The 15,353-nt window shown below is 54.7% G+C and overlaps 2 protein-coding genes across 4 annotated transcripts in view; both read left to right on the plus strand.

The window, feature by feature from the left end:
• LOC104850948 (dual specificity protein phosphatase 13) overlaps positions 1 to 912 on the plus strand; it is a 2,470-nt gene extending 1,558 nt beyond the window's left edge. The window contains exon 3 of the mRNA XM_010608076.1: positions 677 to 912. Within this exon, the coding sequence (XP_010606378.1) occupies positions 677 to 912 (236 nt within the window). The remainder of the gene's footprint in view (positions 1 to 676) is intronic.
• LOC104850406 (dual specificity protein phosphatase 13) overlaps positions 1 to 9,560 on the plus strand; it is an 11,040-nt gene extending 1,480 nt beyond the window's left edge. Inside the window, exons 2-7 of one of the 3 annotated variants that reach the window (XM_010607368.2) lie at positions 1,192 to 1,399; positions 2,050 to 2,232; positions 3,485 to 3,576; positions 6,482 to 6,655; positions 8,432 to 8,652; positions 9,339 to 9,560. In XM_010607368.2, coding sequence (XP_010605670.1) covers positions 1,313 to 1,399; positions 2,050 to 2,232; positions 3,485 to 3,576; positions 6,482 to 6,655; positions 8,432 to 8,652; positions 9,339 to 9,541 — 960 coding nt within the window. In that variant the 5' untranslated portion in view covers positions 1,192 to 1,312 and the 3' untranslated portion in view covers positions 9,542 to 9,560. Of the gene's footprint in view, positions 1 to 1,191; positions 1,400 to 2,049; positions 2,233 to 3,484; positions 3,577 to 4,229; positions 4,370 to 5,298; positions 5,732 to 6,481; positions 6,656 to 8,431; positions 8,653 to 9,338 lie in introns of those variants that run through there. The other 2 variants (XM_010607390.1, XM_010607375.1) reach the window with 2 other exon arrangements.
• Positions 9,561 to 15,353: the final 5,793 nt, after the last annotated feature.

Here is a 15,353-nt window from a genome sequence, read left to right on the forward strand (position 1 = left end):
ACGCAGATATTGTAAAAAAAAACACACAGAGAGAGAGAGAGAGAGAGAGAGAGAGAGAGAGAGAGAGAGAGAGAAACTTCAGATACCCAGAATACAACAAAGGAGACTAACTAGGTATGGTGATACATCTCTGTGATCCCAGCACTTGGGAGTCTGAGGGAGGAGGTTTGCTACAAGTTCAAGGTCAGTGGGGGCTACATAGTGAGTTCAAATCTAGCCTGAACTACATAGAGAGACCGTATTTCAACAAAAACCAACCAAGCAAAGGGAGACTGGAGAGGCTGGGGCCCTGGCTTTGTACTCATCCTCAGAAACAGCTATGCCCCTTGCAACATGACCTCGGGCAAGCCAGGGTTCCTCTCTGGACCTCAGTTTCCTCATCTTTGTAATGGGTGTGACATGACTACAGCTCATACCAACTTCCTAATGTCCAAAGCATCAGACATCCCTTTGTTCTTCATCCATCAGTTATGCATCGAGTATCCGCTAGTGCCAGGCACGAACTAGACTCTGGGAATCCAGACTTCCAAAAGGCAGGGTCCCCACACGCACAGGTCTTGCAGGTCACACAGTGAGTTCTGAGTGCTGCCGCCAGGACAGCGAATACGAGAAGCTGTGGGAGCCCAGGTGGGGGCTGAGCCCCGAGAGTCACGGAAACAGTGACTTCTCCCCACAGCCAGGGCCGTTGGACCACATGCTAAATCGGTGAGCTGCTCTGTGAGTCAGGCGGCCCTGGCCGGGTCGGGAAAGTCCTGTCTACTGACACCTGAACGCCTGAGAGCGGCAGATGCATCCCAGGAAGCAGGGACAGCACTGGCTAAGGCTGCAGACCAGAGACCACAACAGAAAGTGTTTCCTGAGCTGAGGGTGTGGGTGTCCCGTGAAACAGGCTGCAGGCTCACCTCTGGGTGAGCCGTGTTAAGGATTTGGGCTCCATCCCAAAGCTAGGAAAACAAGTCAGTTTATCCATGTGAAAGATCAGGAACTTAGGCTGAGGCAGGAGGATCACTGCAAGTTGGAGGCCAGCTGGGGCTACACAGCAAGACCTTGTCTCAAAAAAACCCAAACAAACAAAAGATCAGAAAGCTGAGGCCAAGAGACTTGCGGCCTGCCCATACCCAGGAGGCCAGGAACGGCGCCCTGGGAGGGCCGACTGTGGGACTGACAGTCTCTCACCCCGCATCTCCCCAGCGAAGGTCTTGGTGCACTGCGTGGTGGGTGTGAGCCGCTCTGCCACACTGGTCCTGGCCTACCTCATGCTGCACCAGCGGCTGTCCCTGCGCCAGGCCGTGCTCGCCGTGCGGGAGCGGCGATGGATCTTCCCCAACCGCGGTTTCCTCCACCAGCTCCGCCAGCTGGACCAGAGACTGCGGGGTTCGAGCCAGAGCTGAAGGGCCCGGTGAGGAGCGACAGGGGGAGGCTGGATGGGGCTGGCAGTGGGAAGTCGGGGCTGGGGGGCTGGGGGGCTGGCTGGCAGGGCTGCCTGCCGTGGGAGGCCAAGAGGAGGACCTGTCCCCCGTGGGAGTGGCACGTTCACAGCTTGTTCTAGATGGGATCCAGGAACGTGGTGGAGCAGCAGGTGTATGATCCTACTGCCACCCACTTCTCAGCACGGGGCCTTGGGCACCCTGGCCTCTGACCTCTGACCTCTGACCTGAGCCTCTTGCCCATTAGGCAGCTGGCTTTGGGGTAATTGGTCTGCGAGGTTGACGGCTCTGCAAAACCCATGGAAGCATCATCCACAAAAACGTGTAACCATAGCCCCAGGGAGCTCTGCAGTGCAAAGCCTGTGTAGCTAGCTGTGCCTGGCAGCTCTGGGACTGGGGACCCTGCAGATGAGAAGACTGTGGAAGAGGTCATCCCTTCCAGCCATGTATGACAGACTTCCTCATTTTCCCTCACACCTACACCTACTTGACCTGAGGCACAGGACCCTAGGCAGAAGCAGGTCTAGGTGACAGCTCTCACCACTGTCCTGACGGACCCCAGCCAGCCTGGCCCTTGGTATACCTCCCCGTAACACAAAGCTTTTCTCTCTCCCGGAGCCAGACCCTGCCCTGCCACCTCACCACCCTGGCCCTGCTGCTGCTGCTGCTGCTGCTACAGGCTGTGGTCCAGGTGGACGCCCAGGTGCTGAGAGGCCAGCGGGGGGTGCCCCCTGCAGCCTGTGCCTCCATCTGCTGCCCCTTGTACCCCACAGCCCCTCATAGCCGCTGCCTTCAGTCCCCACAGGTGGGTGTGGGCCTCTCCTTGGCCAGGGACACACAGTTCCCTGTAGGCAGGGAAGGGAGGAGGAGTCACAGTGTCCCTGGTAGCCCTGGGCCACAGCCGCCTCCTCAGCCGTCCCCAGGGCTCAGGGTACCCGGCAGGCTGAGTGTCAGCTTCCCGGAGGCAGGTGGAAAAGGCTGAAGCAGGAGGACCGTGAGTCCCAGGCCAGCCTGGGCTGCATATCGAGACCTTGTCTAAAAGAAGGTCTCTGGGCAATAAGGAGGGTCCTGACTCGTCCAAATCTACTCAGGGGGACTTCAGTCGGCTCAGGAGGGCTCTCATTGTCCCCATGGAACTGTGGACCTGGGCCAGCGACACGGCGAGTGTCCTTGTCTTCCAGGGCAGGCTAAGGTGGTGGAAGGTGGGAGTGACCCCTGGACAAAACTATCCCGACCTGTGCTCCACAGATACCTTCGTCTGCACTTTGGCCCTCAGTCTGTGGCTCCAGATCTTTTTCTGTTTGTTTGTTTGTTTGCTTGGTGGTACCAGGGATGGAACCAAGGACCTTGCACCTGCCAGGCTGGTGCAGTGCCACGGAGCCACATCCCTGGTCCTGTTCATTTTGTTTTGAGACAGGGTCTCACTGTGCAGACCAGGCTGGCCTTGAACTCACTCTGTAGCCCAGCCTGGCCTCGGATTCATGGTGATCCTCCTGCCTCAGCCTGCTGGGTGCGGGGATTACAGGCCTGCGCCACCACTCCCTTTGTGACGTAACATCTTCATCCTGGTCCAGTCCCACCTTTCTCAGCTCCCAAAAAGGCCGCTGGGACCTGGCACTGACACTGGCACAGCCATCAGCTGTGTCTGCTTCGGTGGACCTCTTCTCTGTCCTCTGGAGATCCTTCCAGTCCCATTTCCTGTCCTCAAAAGCCAAGGGAGTTGTTTTTTGTTTGTTGGTTGGTTGTTTTGCTGCGGGGGATCAAACTCAGGACCTCGTCCAAGCCCGGCAGACGCTGTGTCACCGCTGAGCTAAATCCCCGGCCCAGGGGTTGCTTTTTGGGCTGAGGATGGAACGCAGGCAGGTGCTGCCAGTGAGTCACACTCCCGCTCTGGGCGCTCCGTCTGGCCGTGCCCTCCCCAGCTGTTCCCCCAGCGGGCCCAGCCGAGGCCAGGCCTGGCACCGACCACGACATGGGCCGGTGGATTGGGAGTGCCGGGGTGGCTGGAAGGGGGAGCAGACGGCATGCTTTATAATTATACTCAAATCAAAAAATAGAAACAGCATCAAGCGTGCAGAGACCGGCGGCTGGCAGCCGGAGGCACAAGCTGTGCGCCGGAGACCTCGGCCCGGGCTGGACGCCCCCACAGGTGAGTGAGCGCCCCAAGCTGGAGAATGGGTGCTGGCATTTGTGCCTGTGTGTGGGGTGAGGGTGAAGATGGGCTGGCTACCAACCGAATGGGAACGAGACAGGGCAAAGCACAGGAGAGTCAGAAAGACCCGGCCCGAATCCTGGCTCCCCACACCCATTGGCTGTGTGACCTTGGGCAAATGGTTTAACCTCTCTGAGCCTTGGTTTCCTCCTCTGTATAATGGGGATAATGATATTTACCCCCCCTTCATAAGGAGTCAGTGAGAAAATGCAAGCACTTCCTCTGGCACATAGTACGTCCCTCCTTAGTGAGTTGTGAGAGGAAAAGCCAGGCATGGTGGTGCTTGCGTATAATCCTTGCACTTGGGAGGCTGAGGCAGGAAGACTGTGAATTTGAGGCCAGCTTGGGCTACACAGTGAGTTCAAGAACAGCCTGGAAAACTTAGTGAGACCCTGTCTCAAAAAACCAACCAAACCACAAAAAATGTGGTGAATGTAATAATTTTTACTGGAGAAATAAAAACCAAGAGATAAGAGACTAAATGCTACCATTTCATCAGAAAGTTGCTCTCTTCCTATTGGCTAAGGCTTGAAGAGGGAAGAGTAATTTTAGTTGGTAACAATAGAAAGATGTGTCATTCATGAGGCCTCTACCATGACACAACATCCTGGGAGGCGCTTTACATTTGGTATCTCCTGGGATGCTCATAGCCTCTCAGCTATGGGCATAGAAGGCAGGGTTCTGGAAGCTGCATAGGAGTGTGCACTTCCTGAGGGAGTGTGGGAGAAAGGTAAGGACAGTGAGCAACCTATAGGAGAAAGTTGGGGGAAGACAGAGGACAACAGTGTGGGCTTGTAAATAGCATCAGTGCAGGAGCAGGAAAACCAGGCCCACAGAGGGGAGCGAGGAGCAGAGTGAGGGCTGGCGTAAAAAGGGCACGGGCCTGGGCCCTGTCCTGCTGGACTCAGGGCCGAGCTTCACCTGCTGTGGCTGAGGAGGTGCACAGAGCGTCTTCCACAAGGGTGGGGACACCTGAGCTCAGGAGCCGGGGCCTTGGTGGGACCTGTGCAGGAATAGCCCTACCCCAAGGGAGAGCTCCAAGCTGCAGACCTGGGCTGGGTATCCTGGGATGTTGAGGCCAGGGCTGTGCCCCGGAAGCCCCCATCACTGATCTCTCTTGAGCCTGGGGAGCAGCTGGTCTGGCCAGGACGGCGATGGCTCCCTGTACAGCTGGGCTGCATGGCACCCATAGGCCACCAGAGGGCAACCTTGCCCCATGCCAAGCACCAAGGCCTCTGGTCCTGCCTGCAGCTGGGCAGCCCCACCTGGGCACTGCAGACCACGGTGGCTGTGGATTCCCCTGCACTGGGCCTCCCTCACCACAACATGCTACCCTGCCTGCTGCCCTGTATTCTGCTTAGGATAGAGCCCCAAAGTCTTGAGAAGTCAGGCAAGGGCAGGATCTTCAGCCAGAGAGAAAAACTAGCCAGACAGCGTCCTCAAGGGGGCCGTTTCTAAGGGGAGCCAGTCTTCTCCCCTGCTCCGAAGCACCTGGCCACTGCCTCAAGGCCATGAGTCCCAGAGGTTCCCTGGACAGGGCCAGGGTTTGGAGGGCACCACCTCAGGCCACAGGCCCGGTCTGCTCCCAGCCCCACCCCCGAGGGTCCACAACCTGGAATCCTGGCCGCGTCACAGCGTGTGTGTTCTGGGCGGAACCTGCCCTGGCCCTGTTCCGCTCACACCCGAGCCCTGTCCCAGACCATGCCCTAGGTCAGTGGCAGGCCACCCAGCCTGCCGAGAGGTCACAGCGGGGGATGAAGGGCAGAGCCGGGTCCTCACTTCCGCCCTGCCCACAGGCCACCCCCTGGGCCAGCACAGCCAAGCCTGTGGTCTCCTGGGTCCCTTTTGCCATCGCTGGTCCTGGTACTGCTGACCGAAGGGAAAAGATGCTCTTCCCAGTCTGTAGCTTCCCGGGCTGCTGGCTGAGGGGAGTGAGGACGGCCGTCCAGGATAGGCCCTCTTTCCCAGTGCAGCACCAGGCCCAGGTTCTGGTGCCCCTGACAGCCCAGCTCTGCAGAGCCCCACACAGCCTGGGCCAGCTGACGGCAGACACAGCCCAGCCCACCCGGACGAGGCCTGCGGAGTCTCGGGGGTGAGGAGGGACAGTGGGACCCAGCTCCAGAGGAGAGGCCAGAGGGCTGTGAGCACTCCCTGGAGTCTCTGAGGGGGTGACTGAGTGGCTCCAAGGGCACACGGAGGGAGGTGCTGGACAGAGGAGAGTCCCGCCCATCCCAAGGGGACAATGCTATCAAACAGCAGTCGGCTCCTCTGCTCTCACCCTCGAGGGAAAGCTCTGATCTCCAGCTCTTGAAAGCGGGCGGGCGGAGATGGGGCTGAGGGCCAGACAGGAAGCGGCAGGGGTGGGGCTGAAATTGAGCTGCCTGAGTTGGGGGCCTTCCTGGGTGCCCTCTGAAAGCCGCAGCCACCTGGGGCTCCCATCCCTACAAATCCCCAGCCCCTTAAGGCTGCACTGGCTTTGCCATAAATGGGGAACCCCAGACCCTAAAACTTCGAACATTTGTGGCTTTAGGAGAGAGGTGTGTCCAGTGTAACCACAGTGACAAGTCTGTTCTTGGGGAAAAGCCCAGCTGATCTAGTTAACAACCTTACACAGAGTAACTGGGGCTACTGGCACACCTGTAATCCCAGCACTTGGGAGGTTGAGGCAGGAGGGTCTCTTCGAGTTTGAGGCCAACCTGGACCACACAGAAAGACTTGTCTCAACAGAAAACAAAGCTAGGGCCTCACCCACAGCACACATAGCCCCTGGGACCTGCACCCTGGCCTCCCTGTCAGCTGGGGGAGCCCATGCCTAGCCACTGCACTGTCTGCTTTTTTCCAGGATGGACTCGCTGCAGAAGCAGGACCTCCGGAGGCCCAAGATCCACGGGCCCAGGCGGGCTTCCCCCTACCAGCCGCCCACGCTCGCCTCGCTGCAGCGTTTGCTGTGGGTCCGCAGGGCCACCACCTTGAACCACGTCAATGAGGTCTGGCCCAACCTCTTCCTGGGAGATGCGTGAGTGAGACCCAGGGGGCCTGGGGCTGGCAGAAGGGTGTGGCATCCCCATGCAGAGTGGCACCCTCTGTCTCCACCACGTGCCCCATTTTTCTTCCCGCTTATATTATGCTGGGTTTTTTTTTTGTTTTGTTTTGGGATTTTTGTTTGTTCGTTTTTTGTTTTTCTGTTTTTTGGTTTTGGTTTTGTTTTTTTTTGTTTTTTTTGTTTTTTTTGGTACCAGGGATTGAACTCTGGACCTTGCGCTTGTGAGGCAGGCAACGGAACTACTGAGCTAAATCCCCAGCCCTGTTGGTTCATTTTAAGACAAGGTCTAACTATGTATTCCAAGCTGGCCTTGAACTTATTATGTAGCCAAGGCTGGCCTTGAACTCCCAGAGATACTCCTGCCTCAGCCTCCCAAGTGCTGGGATCACACTATTATGTACAGGCTCACACTATTATGATTTTTTAACCTGTGGAAACAGAACACATATAAGAAAAGTGCACAGAGCACGGATGGACAGTTTCATTTCCTAGACTAAAAGATAGTACATTACTTGTATTCCAGAAACCCCTACTGAATTCTTCTTATAACTTTTCCTTTTTCCCAGTGGATAACTACTCCTTAAATGTCTATATCATTATTTGCTTGTTTTTCTTTATAGCTTTACCACCTACGTATCTCTTTTGCCTTTTAAAGTTACATGACTGGAGGGACAGGAATTAGCTCAGTGGTTCTGCCACCTGCTTCACAAGGTCATGAGTTTGAACCCTAGTACCACGCACACACACACACATGTTATATGAATGGAATCACATTGTGTGTGTTTGGTGCTAGCACTATTTGCTTGAAATTATGAGACACCTGTGTTATTACTGACTGCTGCAGTTCATTCGTTTTACTGCTGTATAATATTTCACCACGTGACCATACCACAATTTAGGTCACCACGTGACCATACCCTATTATATATGGAGATTTGAGACATTTCCAATTTTTGGCTATTATGAACAGTAATCCTAGGAATATTTAAGTAGTTGCATCCTGGGAAAGCACATGCATTTCAGTAGGTTGAAAAGAGAATAGAATTGTGAGTTATTTTTCTTAAATTTTAGAAAATATGGACCATATATATAGAATTTAGAAATTATCCTAAATACAAGTATTTAAACATAGATTAATAACTTAACAATATGAATATATTATTCTTCCCACACAGATAAAATTTTTGTATGCTATTGTAAGATGCATATACCCATAATGCTTCTATTTGTTATTTTATTTTTTTATTTTGGTACTGGGGATCGAACTCAGGTCCTTGAGCTTGTGAGTCAGGTGGCAGAACCACTGAGCTAAATCCCCAGCCCTATGACATTTCAGTGGTCAAACATATTTCATCATTTAGATGCCCTGCAGCTCCCCGCCGTGGGGGGATAAGTTCTCAGACCTCAGCGGATGCCTGAAACCGAAGACAGTACTGAAGCCTAGATACACTGTGCTGTCCTATTCATATGTACAATTTTATTGTTTTTGAGACAGGGTCTCACTGGATAGTTCAGTTTGCCCTTGAGCTTACTATGTAGCCCAGGGTGGCCTCAAACTCCTGGTGATTCTCCTGCCTCAGCCTCCTGAGTTAGGCATGATAGGGGTGCATCAGCACACCTGGCTGAAAGGGGGTCTTCAGCTCCAACTGGAGGAACCCCTTCACCAGGGCGGCTTGCAGGGAAGGGCAGGTCCATTCCAGTCAGAGCTGCACAGTGAGGTCACCTCACCCTCGTACCCCTCACCCCCAGGTACGCTGCCCGGGACAAGAGCCGCCTGATGCAGATGGGCATCACCCACGTGGTGAATGCTGCTGCAGGCAGGTACCAGGTGGACACGGGTGCCAAGTTCTACCAAGGGCTGCCCCTGGAGTACTACGGCATCGAGGCAGATGACAACCCCTACTTCGACATCAGCATCTACTTCCTGCCTGTGGCTCGATACATCCGGGTCGCCCTCAGCACTCCCCGAGGTCAGCTGCTGAGGTGGCACTGGGCAGGCTGGGGACAGGTTGGATCTGGGGCTCCCCTGTTCCCCAGTAGCACTGAGGAGGTGAGGAGTCCAGGCTACCAGTCCCATTAGCAACCTTCTCACCCTGGAAACCAACCTCAACAACCTCAAGCTTAACTCAGACCCACCACTGCTGGGCATGGTGGCACAGGGGAGGCTGAGGCAGGAGAATCCCCGTGAGCTCAAGGCCAGCTGGGGCTCCATAGCGAGACCCTGTCCCAAAAAACCAAACACAGAAAAAGATGTACCGTGGCCATCAGCGTACCTGTATTCCCCAGTAAGAGGCCAGGCATTGGGCCCCAGCAGCCCCTCTAAGATGAGGTCTTGGCACAGACTACAGAGACAGGGAGAGAGTGGACCTGGGGGAGCTCAGTGGGCGGGCATCCTCTATAATCTGATGAAGTCTAGGGGTCCCTGGGAGTTCAGTAACCCTCCTTCCCCACGTTACAAGGGGTGTCAGAGGAAGCAGCCTAGCCCAGGAGGAAGGAATACTAGCTGCTGCCCTTGGCCCTGCCACTAACTTGCGGCGTGACCCGGAGGGGCTCTCCTTCCCTTTCTGGGCCTCAGTGAGGATAGTCAGTCTCGCAGGACCGGGAAGCGGCTCCTCTTCCGGAAGGGCCGCGGCTGAGTGGGGCGGCTGTCCCGCAGGCCGCGTGCTGGTCCACTGTGCCATGGGGGTTAGCCGCTCCGCCACGCTGGTCCTGGCTTTCCTCATGATCTGCGAGAACATGACGCTGGTGGAGGCCATCCAGACGGTGCAGGCCCACCGCGACATCTGTCCCAACTCGGGCTTCCTGCGGCAGCTCCAGGTGCTGGACAACCGGCTGGGGCGGGAGACCGGGCGGCTGTGACCCGGAGCCCCGGCCTGCACCCGGCTCCGGCAAGGCCCGCCCGGCCAGCGCTTCCCCGGGGGACAGCAGCCTCCGCCGTTCCCAGAGACCCTGAGCGGTCCCGGCAGGGCTCAGCCGAGGCAGGGGTGTCAGAGCGGGAGTCGGTGGGTTCCCCTGACCCGACGAGAGATTCTTTATGCAAAAGAGAATTCTGTCTGTCTCTATAATAAAAAGGTTCCTCATAAGGACGGCTGGCGGCCTGGTGGCTTGGAGGGATGGCGACTCGCGTTCACGGACAGGCCTCTGTGAGGCTGCCCTCCTCGATGCTGCGAGGAACCGGGTGGTCCGAGAGAAGAGTTGGTACAGAGCTGAAGGTTCGATGACTTCCTGTCTGCCCTCCTCGCCCACGGCTCCAGTTATGATAAAGGACAGAGTTCCATGTGTCACAGCCTCTCTGTGCCCACCCTACTCAGTGTCAGCTACCAAACCGGAGTTGGCTCAGGGGAGGGCTCAATGGTAAACACACACACACTGCACAAACTGCATCTTTTGAAATCAGTCTTTTCTTTTTTTGGGTTGCTATTTTTTTTTCTTTTTTTTTGGTACTGGGAATCGAACTTGGGACCTTGTGCTTTTGAGGCAGGCAGCAAGCAGCACCACGGAGCTAAACCCCGGCCTCACTCTTTTCCTTTTTTTTTTTTTTTTTTTTTTTTTGTGACAGGGTCTCAGTTTGTAGCCCAGGTTGGCCTTGAATTCACAGCAATCCTCCTGCCTCAGCCTCCGGAGTGCTGAGATTACAGGCGTGCGCCACCATGCCTGGCTCAATCTTTTCCATTACACTCAACTTTTCAAAGAACTGTTTAACACTCCAGTCACCTAAGCCTTAGAGGCATTAAACAAGGGGATGACAAGCTTGAGCTGGAGACACAGCAGGAGTCCTAGGGGAAGGATGGGTGATAGAACTGAGCTTCTGGGTTCTCCTCGCCTGAAAAGGCAAAACAGCACAGAAAGCCACTCACCTTCCTCACGCATAAGCCACACCTCCCAAAGGGCCCATGAGGACTAATGGCTGCCTTCCCTCTTCCTCTCTGAAATGTCAGCTTTCTCAGGGCCTGTCTTGTGCCCCTGGCTGCACTCCGGGTCCCCACTGTCCAGGTTCCCTCTGCTCTCACAGCCTCAGCAGCTGTCTCCAGGCTGAAGATCCCACACAGATCTGGCCCGATTATTTCCCGAGCTCGAAGCTTCTGCCTCCAACCGGCCACCTCCACCTGAGCTTCAAACTAAGGGGTTTTCACCACCTGTGGCCACACCCCTCTTGCTAGTTCCCTATTTCAGTGACAGGTTACCCGGATGTGCTTGCATACCTTGATTTTCCTCTTGACCTCTCACCCAGATTCTTGCAAGACCCTGCTAGTGGCCTGTCTGGCTCCAGCCCCTCCTAGGCAGACATCGTACTAAAACGATCAGTCACCCTCCATCTTCAAACCCTTGAAGTACAGACACCTTGACAAAACCTCCTCCTATCTCTAGCCATGCTGGTTTGGTTGGTTGTTGGTGTTGGAGATGGTGTCTTGCTATACTGCCCAAGCTGATCTGGAACTCCTGGGGCTCAAGAGATCCTCTTCCTCCCAGCAGCGTGGACTGTGGGTGTATGCTACCACTTCCGGCGTCTCTAGCCATATTGTAATTCTGACCTGGCCCCTACTATGCAATTGAGAAACTATAAACCGTTTTTCAGAATGTGCGCTTCTACCCTCCTCTTCTCCTCCTCCCCTTTTCAGAACTGGACATTGAATCCAGGGCCTTTGAACTGAGCTAACTCCCCAGCCCCCACCTCCTTATTTATTTATTTATTTTTGAGACAGGGTCTCACTATGTAGTTGAGACTTTGGACTGACCTGGAACTCACTATGTAGCCCAGGCTGGACTCCAACTCAGCAATCCTCCTGCCTCAGCCTCCTGAGTGCTGGGATTACAGGAGTGCGCCACCACACCCTGCCCCCACCAGCCCTTTTTTATTTTAGACAGGGTCTCGCTAAGTTGCTAAGTTGCCCAGGCTGGATGGAACTTGTGATCCTCTTGCCTCAGCCTCCCAGAAAGCTGAGATTACAGGTGTGTGGCACCACTTACCTCTGTGCCACATAGGCTTCAGGCTGCAGCACCTGAGCATACCGCGCTCCCCTTTTCCCTGGGTGAACTCTGGCTTCTCCCCAGGCTACACTGGAGACATCACTTCTGGGAGTCCCCGCCAGCACCCCACGCTGGCCCGCACCTGTTCACACTCCCTGCAACACCACTCCTCTCCTCCGGGGTCTTGGGCCTGCTCTGCCCGCTCCCTGGGGCTTACAGAGCCTTTTCCTTCCTTGCCATCTGCTCTGCTCCTGGAGAGCAAGTGCTGGTCCTCTGCGCACATTTGGAACAGGTGTCCCCTTTTCCACACTCGTTCCCAAGCCCCGCTCTGGGAGCTGAAACCCACTGGCAGGTTTTAGTTCTGTCACCCCTTTTGCAATTCAGTCTGCACACAGTACACGCACACTGCCTGTCTGGAAGGGCCTCGCATCCCCATTTCACAGACAGACAAGCTGATGCTCAGAAGAAAGGAGACAGGGCTGGAAAGCTCCCTCCTGGGTCCAGGATCTCCAGGCTCTGGCTCAAGGGCTCTTCTGGCTGCCTCTCTGCAGTACTTGGTCCCCATCCCGCCGGCTGCCCTGGCCCTCGCTGGGGATGGCGGAAGTCGCCAGGGCTGTGGGAGCCCCACTTAGCCTGCCTGGGCCCCACTCCACTCTAGGGTAGAAAGTGCTCTCCCTTCAGCTTTGGGGTGGTGGGGCCCAAATCCGAACAGCAGATGGAGCTCATTCCAGCTCAGTGGACCCTCTCCGCCTTACAGCTCGGTCTTGCTTGTGCATGGTCAGCAGGACCCAAAACAGTGGTTCCGGAAGCTAGTTGCCATCCTGGTCCGTGCATGGGCCGCCTGTCCCTGCCAGGGCCGGGCCATCCAGAGGCTGGGACAGAGCTGAGCCCACCTTCTTGGGGCTCCAAGGATTTGGCTCAGAATTTGGGGCTGCAGGGGGGGCAGGGAAGAAAGGCAGGTGGAGACAAGTGACCAAAAAGCACATTCAGGAACAGAGGCCAGCTCCACCCTGGTACTGCCTGGGTGTACCTCCCACCTGCCACACTCATGGACACATCTGTGACAGTGACTGCTCTCTTCTCTACGGAAACCTCATGAAAGAAGCCATATGGTGGAAAAAGCATGACTTTGTGTGTGGGGTTGTTTGTTTTGAGACAAGATATTGCTGTGTAGTCCAGGCTGACTTTGAACTCACTATGTAGCCCAAGTTTGTCTTGAAATCACAGAAATTCTCCTGCCTCTGCCTCCTGAGTACTGGGGACTGCAGGTGTGCACTACCGTGCCTGGCTTGTACAAAGCATGACTTTGGAGTCAGACTCCTTAGGCTCAAATCCTACCTGTGCCCCCTAGCACACCTCAGCTAATCTCTCCAGACCTCAGCTGTCCTGTCTATAACACGGGATTAATAACAATCACCACAGAGGTTTGCTGCAAGGGTTGAGTGGGGGATTGGAAGGTGCTTGGCCCAATCGTTAAGCTCTAACGGGTAGGGATGTGTCTTGGAGTACAGCGTGTGCTTAGCAAGCTGGAGGCCCTGGGGTCAATGGGGCGGTGACAGCTGTGGTTATAATCATAGCACAAAGGCCCTGGAGTCACCTGCTGTCCTGAATCCCAGGCTTGGACTCATTGTTGGCTGTCCTTTCCCGTGTGGTGGAGGAATGGATGGGAAACTAGACAAGCAGCTAAGATTAGAATAAAGTTTGTGCTTTAGTTTACAGTGTCACACCAGTGCTAATTTCTTTCATAAATATAGCATAGTTATGCAGGAAGCTAAGATCAGGGAAAACTGGGTGAAAAGAACATAAAAAATGTCCCTGCTATCTTGATAATCTTCTATAAACCTAAAGTTATCTTAAAATTTAAAAATTAGTTGACAATTACCAATGGCTTTACAAATGCCAACCACCATGCCAAATGCTTTATGTACAATTTTTCTTTCCCTTTCCTTTCTTTTTAAAAATTTCTTTCTTTTGAAAAAACATGAACCAGACAGAGCAGAATGGTAAGATTTAACTGCACTGACTTGTAGGAATACAGATGTTCGGTGTATCTTTTTTATATTCTTAAAATATTCCATAATTTAAGAATTAAACAGACTTCTAAATTAGAAGCATCCTGCTCTCTGCATTTAGCTTCTGAAAACCCATCAAGCCAAATGGATTTTAGAAAGTATTCAGGAATAAAACTGGACAATTCTTACCGGATTGGGTCTAAAACACTGCAGATCCTCATGCTGTCTTTTTAAAACTTGCAAGAGGCTTCTTTCTGGATAATCTTATGCTCCGAAAGGAGGTAGAGGTGGCTGTTAGTGACACTTAGAGGGGGGAGAACTGTGGTGAAGGAGTAGCTATGCTGTCACTCGGTCACAAAACCTGGGGCGGGTCCTGTCTCCAGCTAGCTCAGGGACACTGACTGCTAGGCCACCCTGCCTTTGGAGTGGCTGCTGACTAGGAGGGCTGCCCATCAGAGGAGAACACACACAAGTATGATGAGCTACAGGCGGTTTAATTTTCCTGGGATCGGAGCACACTTTAAAAGGAGTGCTGAGTGGGGAGTGGCGTCGCGCGCCTGTAATCCCAGCACTTGGGAGGCTGAGGCAGGAGGATTGCCAGGAGTTGAGGCCAGCCTGGGCTACACAGTGAGTTCAAGGCCAGTTTGACCTACATAGCAAAACCCTGTCTCAAAAACCTAAACCAAGTGGGGATTTAGCTCAGTGGTGCCACTGCTTGCCTTGCAAGCACAGGGCCCCGAATTAAAAAAAAAAAAAAAAAAAAAAAAAATCAGGAGGAAAAAAACTACACTAAAAAAAAAAAGAAGAAGAAAAAGAGGAGTGCTGGGACAGGCACCGTGTCACATGGGTGAGGAGCTTGCAGGCAGACTGCTAAGGGCAAAATGACTTGGGGGCGGAGCAAAGGGGATGTGGCTTGTGTTACAGCAGGGCACCTAGACAGAAATAAGCACGCCATGCAGCCCCTGCAGGCGCCCATCACACCAGCCCTTGTTTCTGAGATTCCTTCATTACTCCAATCTGCTGTCCTAGCCATGGATGGCGCGTCGGGATGGGCACTGTGTTAGTCAGCTCCCCAGCCCCCTGACAGACACCCGAGACAGTCAGCTTGGCAAGAGGAGAGGTTCGTCCTGACTCCCGGCAGATAAACCAGAGCGTGGTGGGCTGGGCCCTGACCATAGGTGTCCAGCGAGGATGCCTCACGGCAGTGGCCAGGAGAGGGCGGCACAGCAGAACCGCGGGACCGGCCAGGATCCCACTTCCCTTTGAGGGCGCCCCTGCCCTGCCCTGCTCCCGCCCAGCAGGCTTCCTTCCAACAGCGCCACCCTGGGGACAAAGCCGTCAGCCAAAGGCCAGGAAGGGAGATTTCATTCGGGGTCGCTGCAGGATTCAGCCCTGGGGAAGAGACTGGGCTCAACTTTGAATACCACCCGGCAGTGGGAATTTACATCTAAGAGGAGACCCCGGGGGACCCGGCTACGATGACCTAACAGAACTCCTGCCCAATACAGGTCAGAGTCACCAGACATCAGTGGGAGATGAGGCAGGAAAAGGAGGCTGATCAGACGTGGAGAGCGATCAGATATGGTGGGGAGGGCGTTTGTCAGACTGATACAGCGAGGTCCTTGCTAAAGCTGGGTTTTAGCTGGGTGTGGTGCACTCCTGTAATCCCAGCACTTGGAGGCTGAGGCAGG

Source organism: Fukomys damarensis, unplaced genomic scaffold (genome assembly GCF_012274545.1).
Source record: "Fukomys damarensis isolate Sample0158 unplaced genomic scaffold, DMR_v1.0_HiC HiC_scaffold_20, whole genome shotgun sequence".
NCBI classification, from domain to species: domain Eukaryota; kingdom Metazoa; phylum Chordata; class Mammalia; order Rodentia; family Bathyergidae; genus Fukomys; species Fukomys damarensis.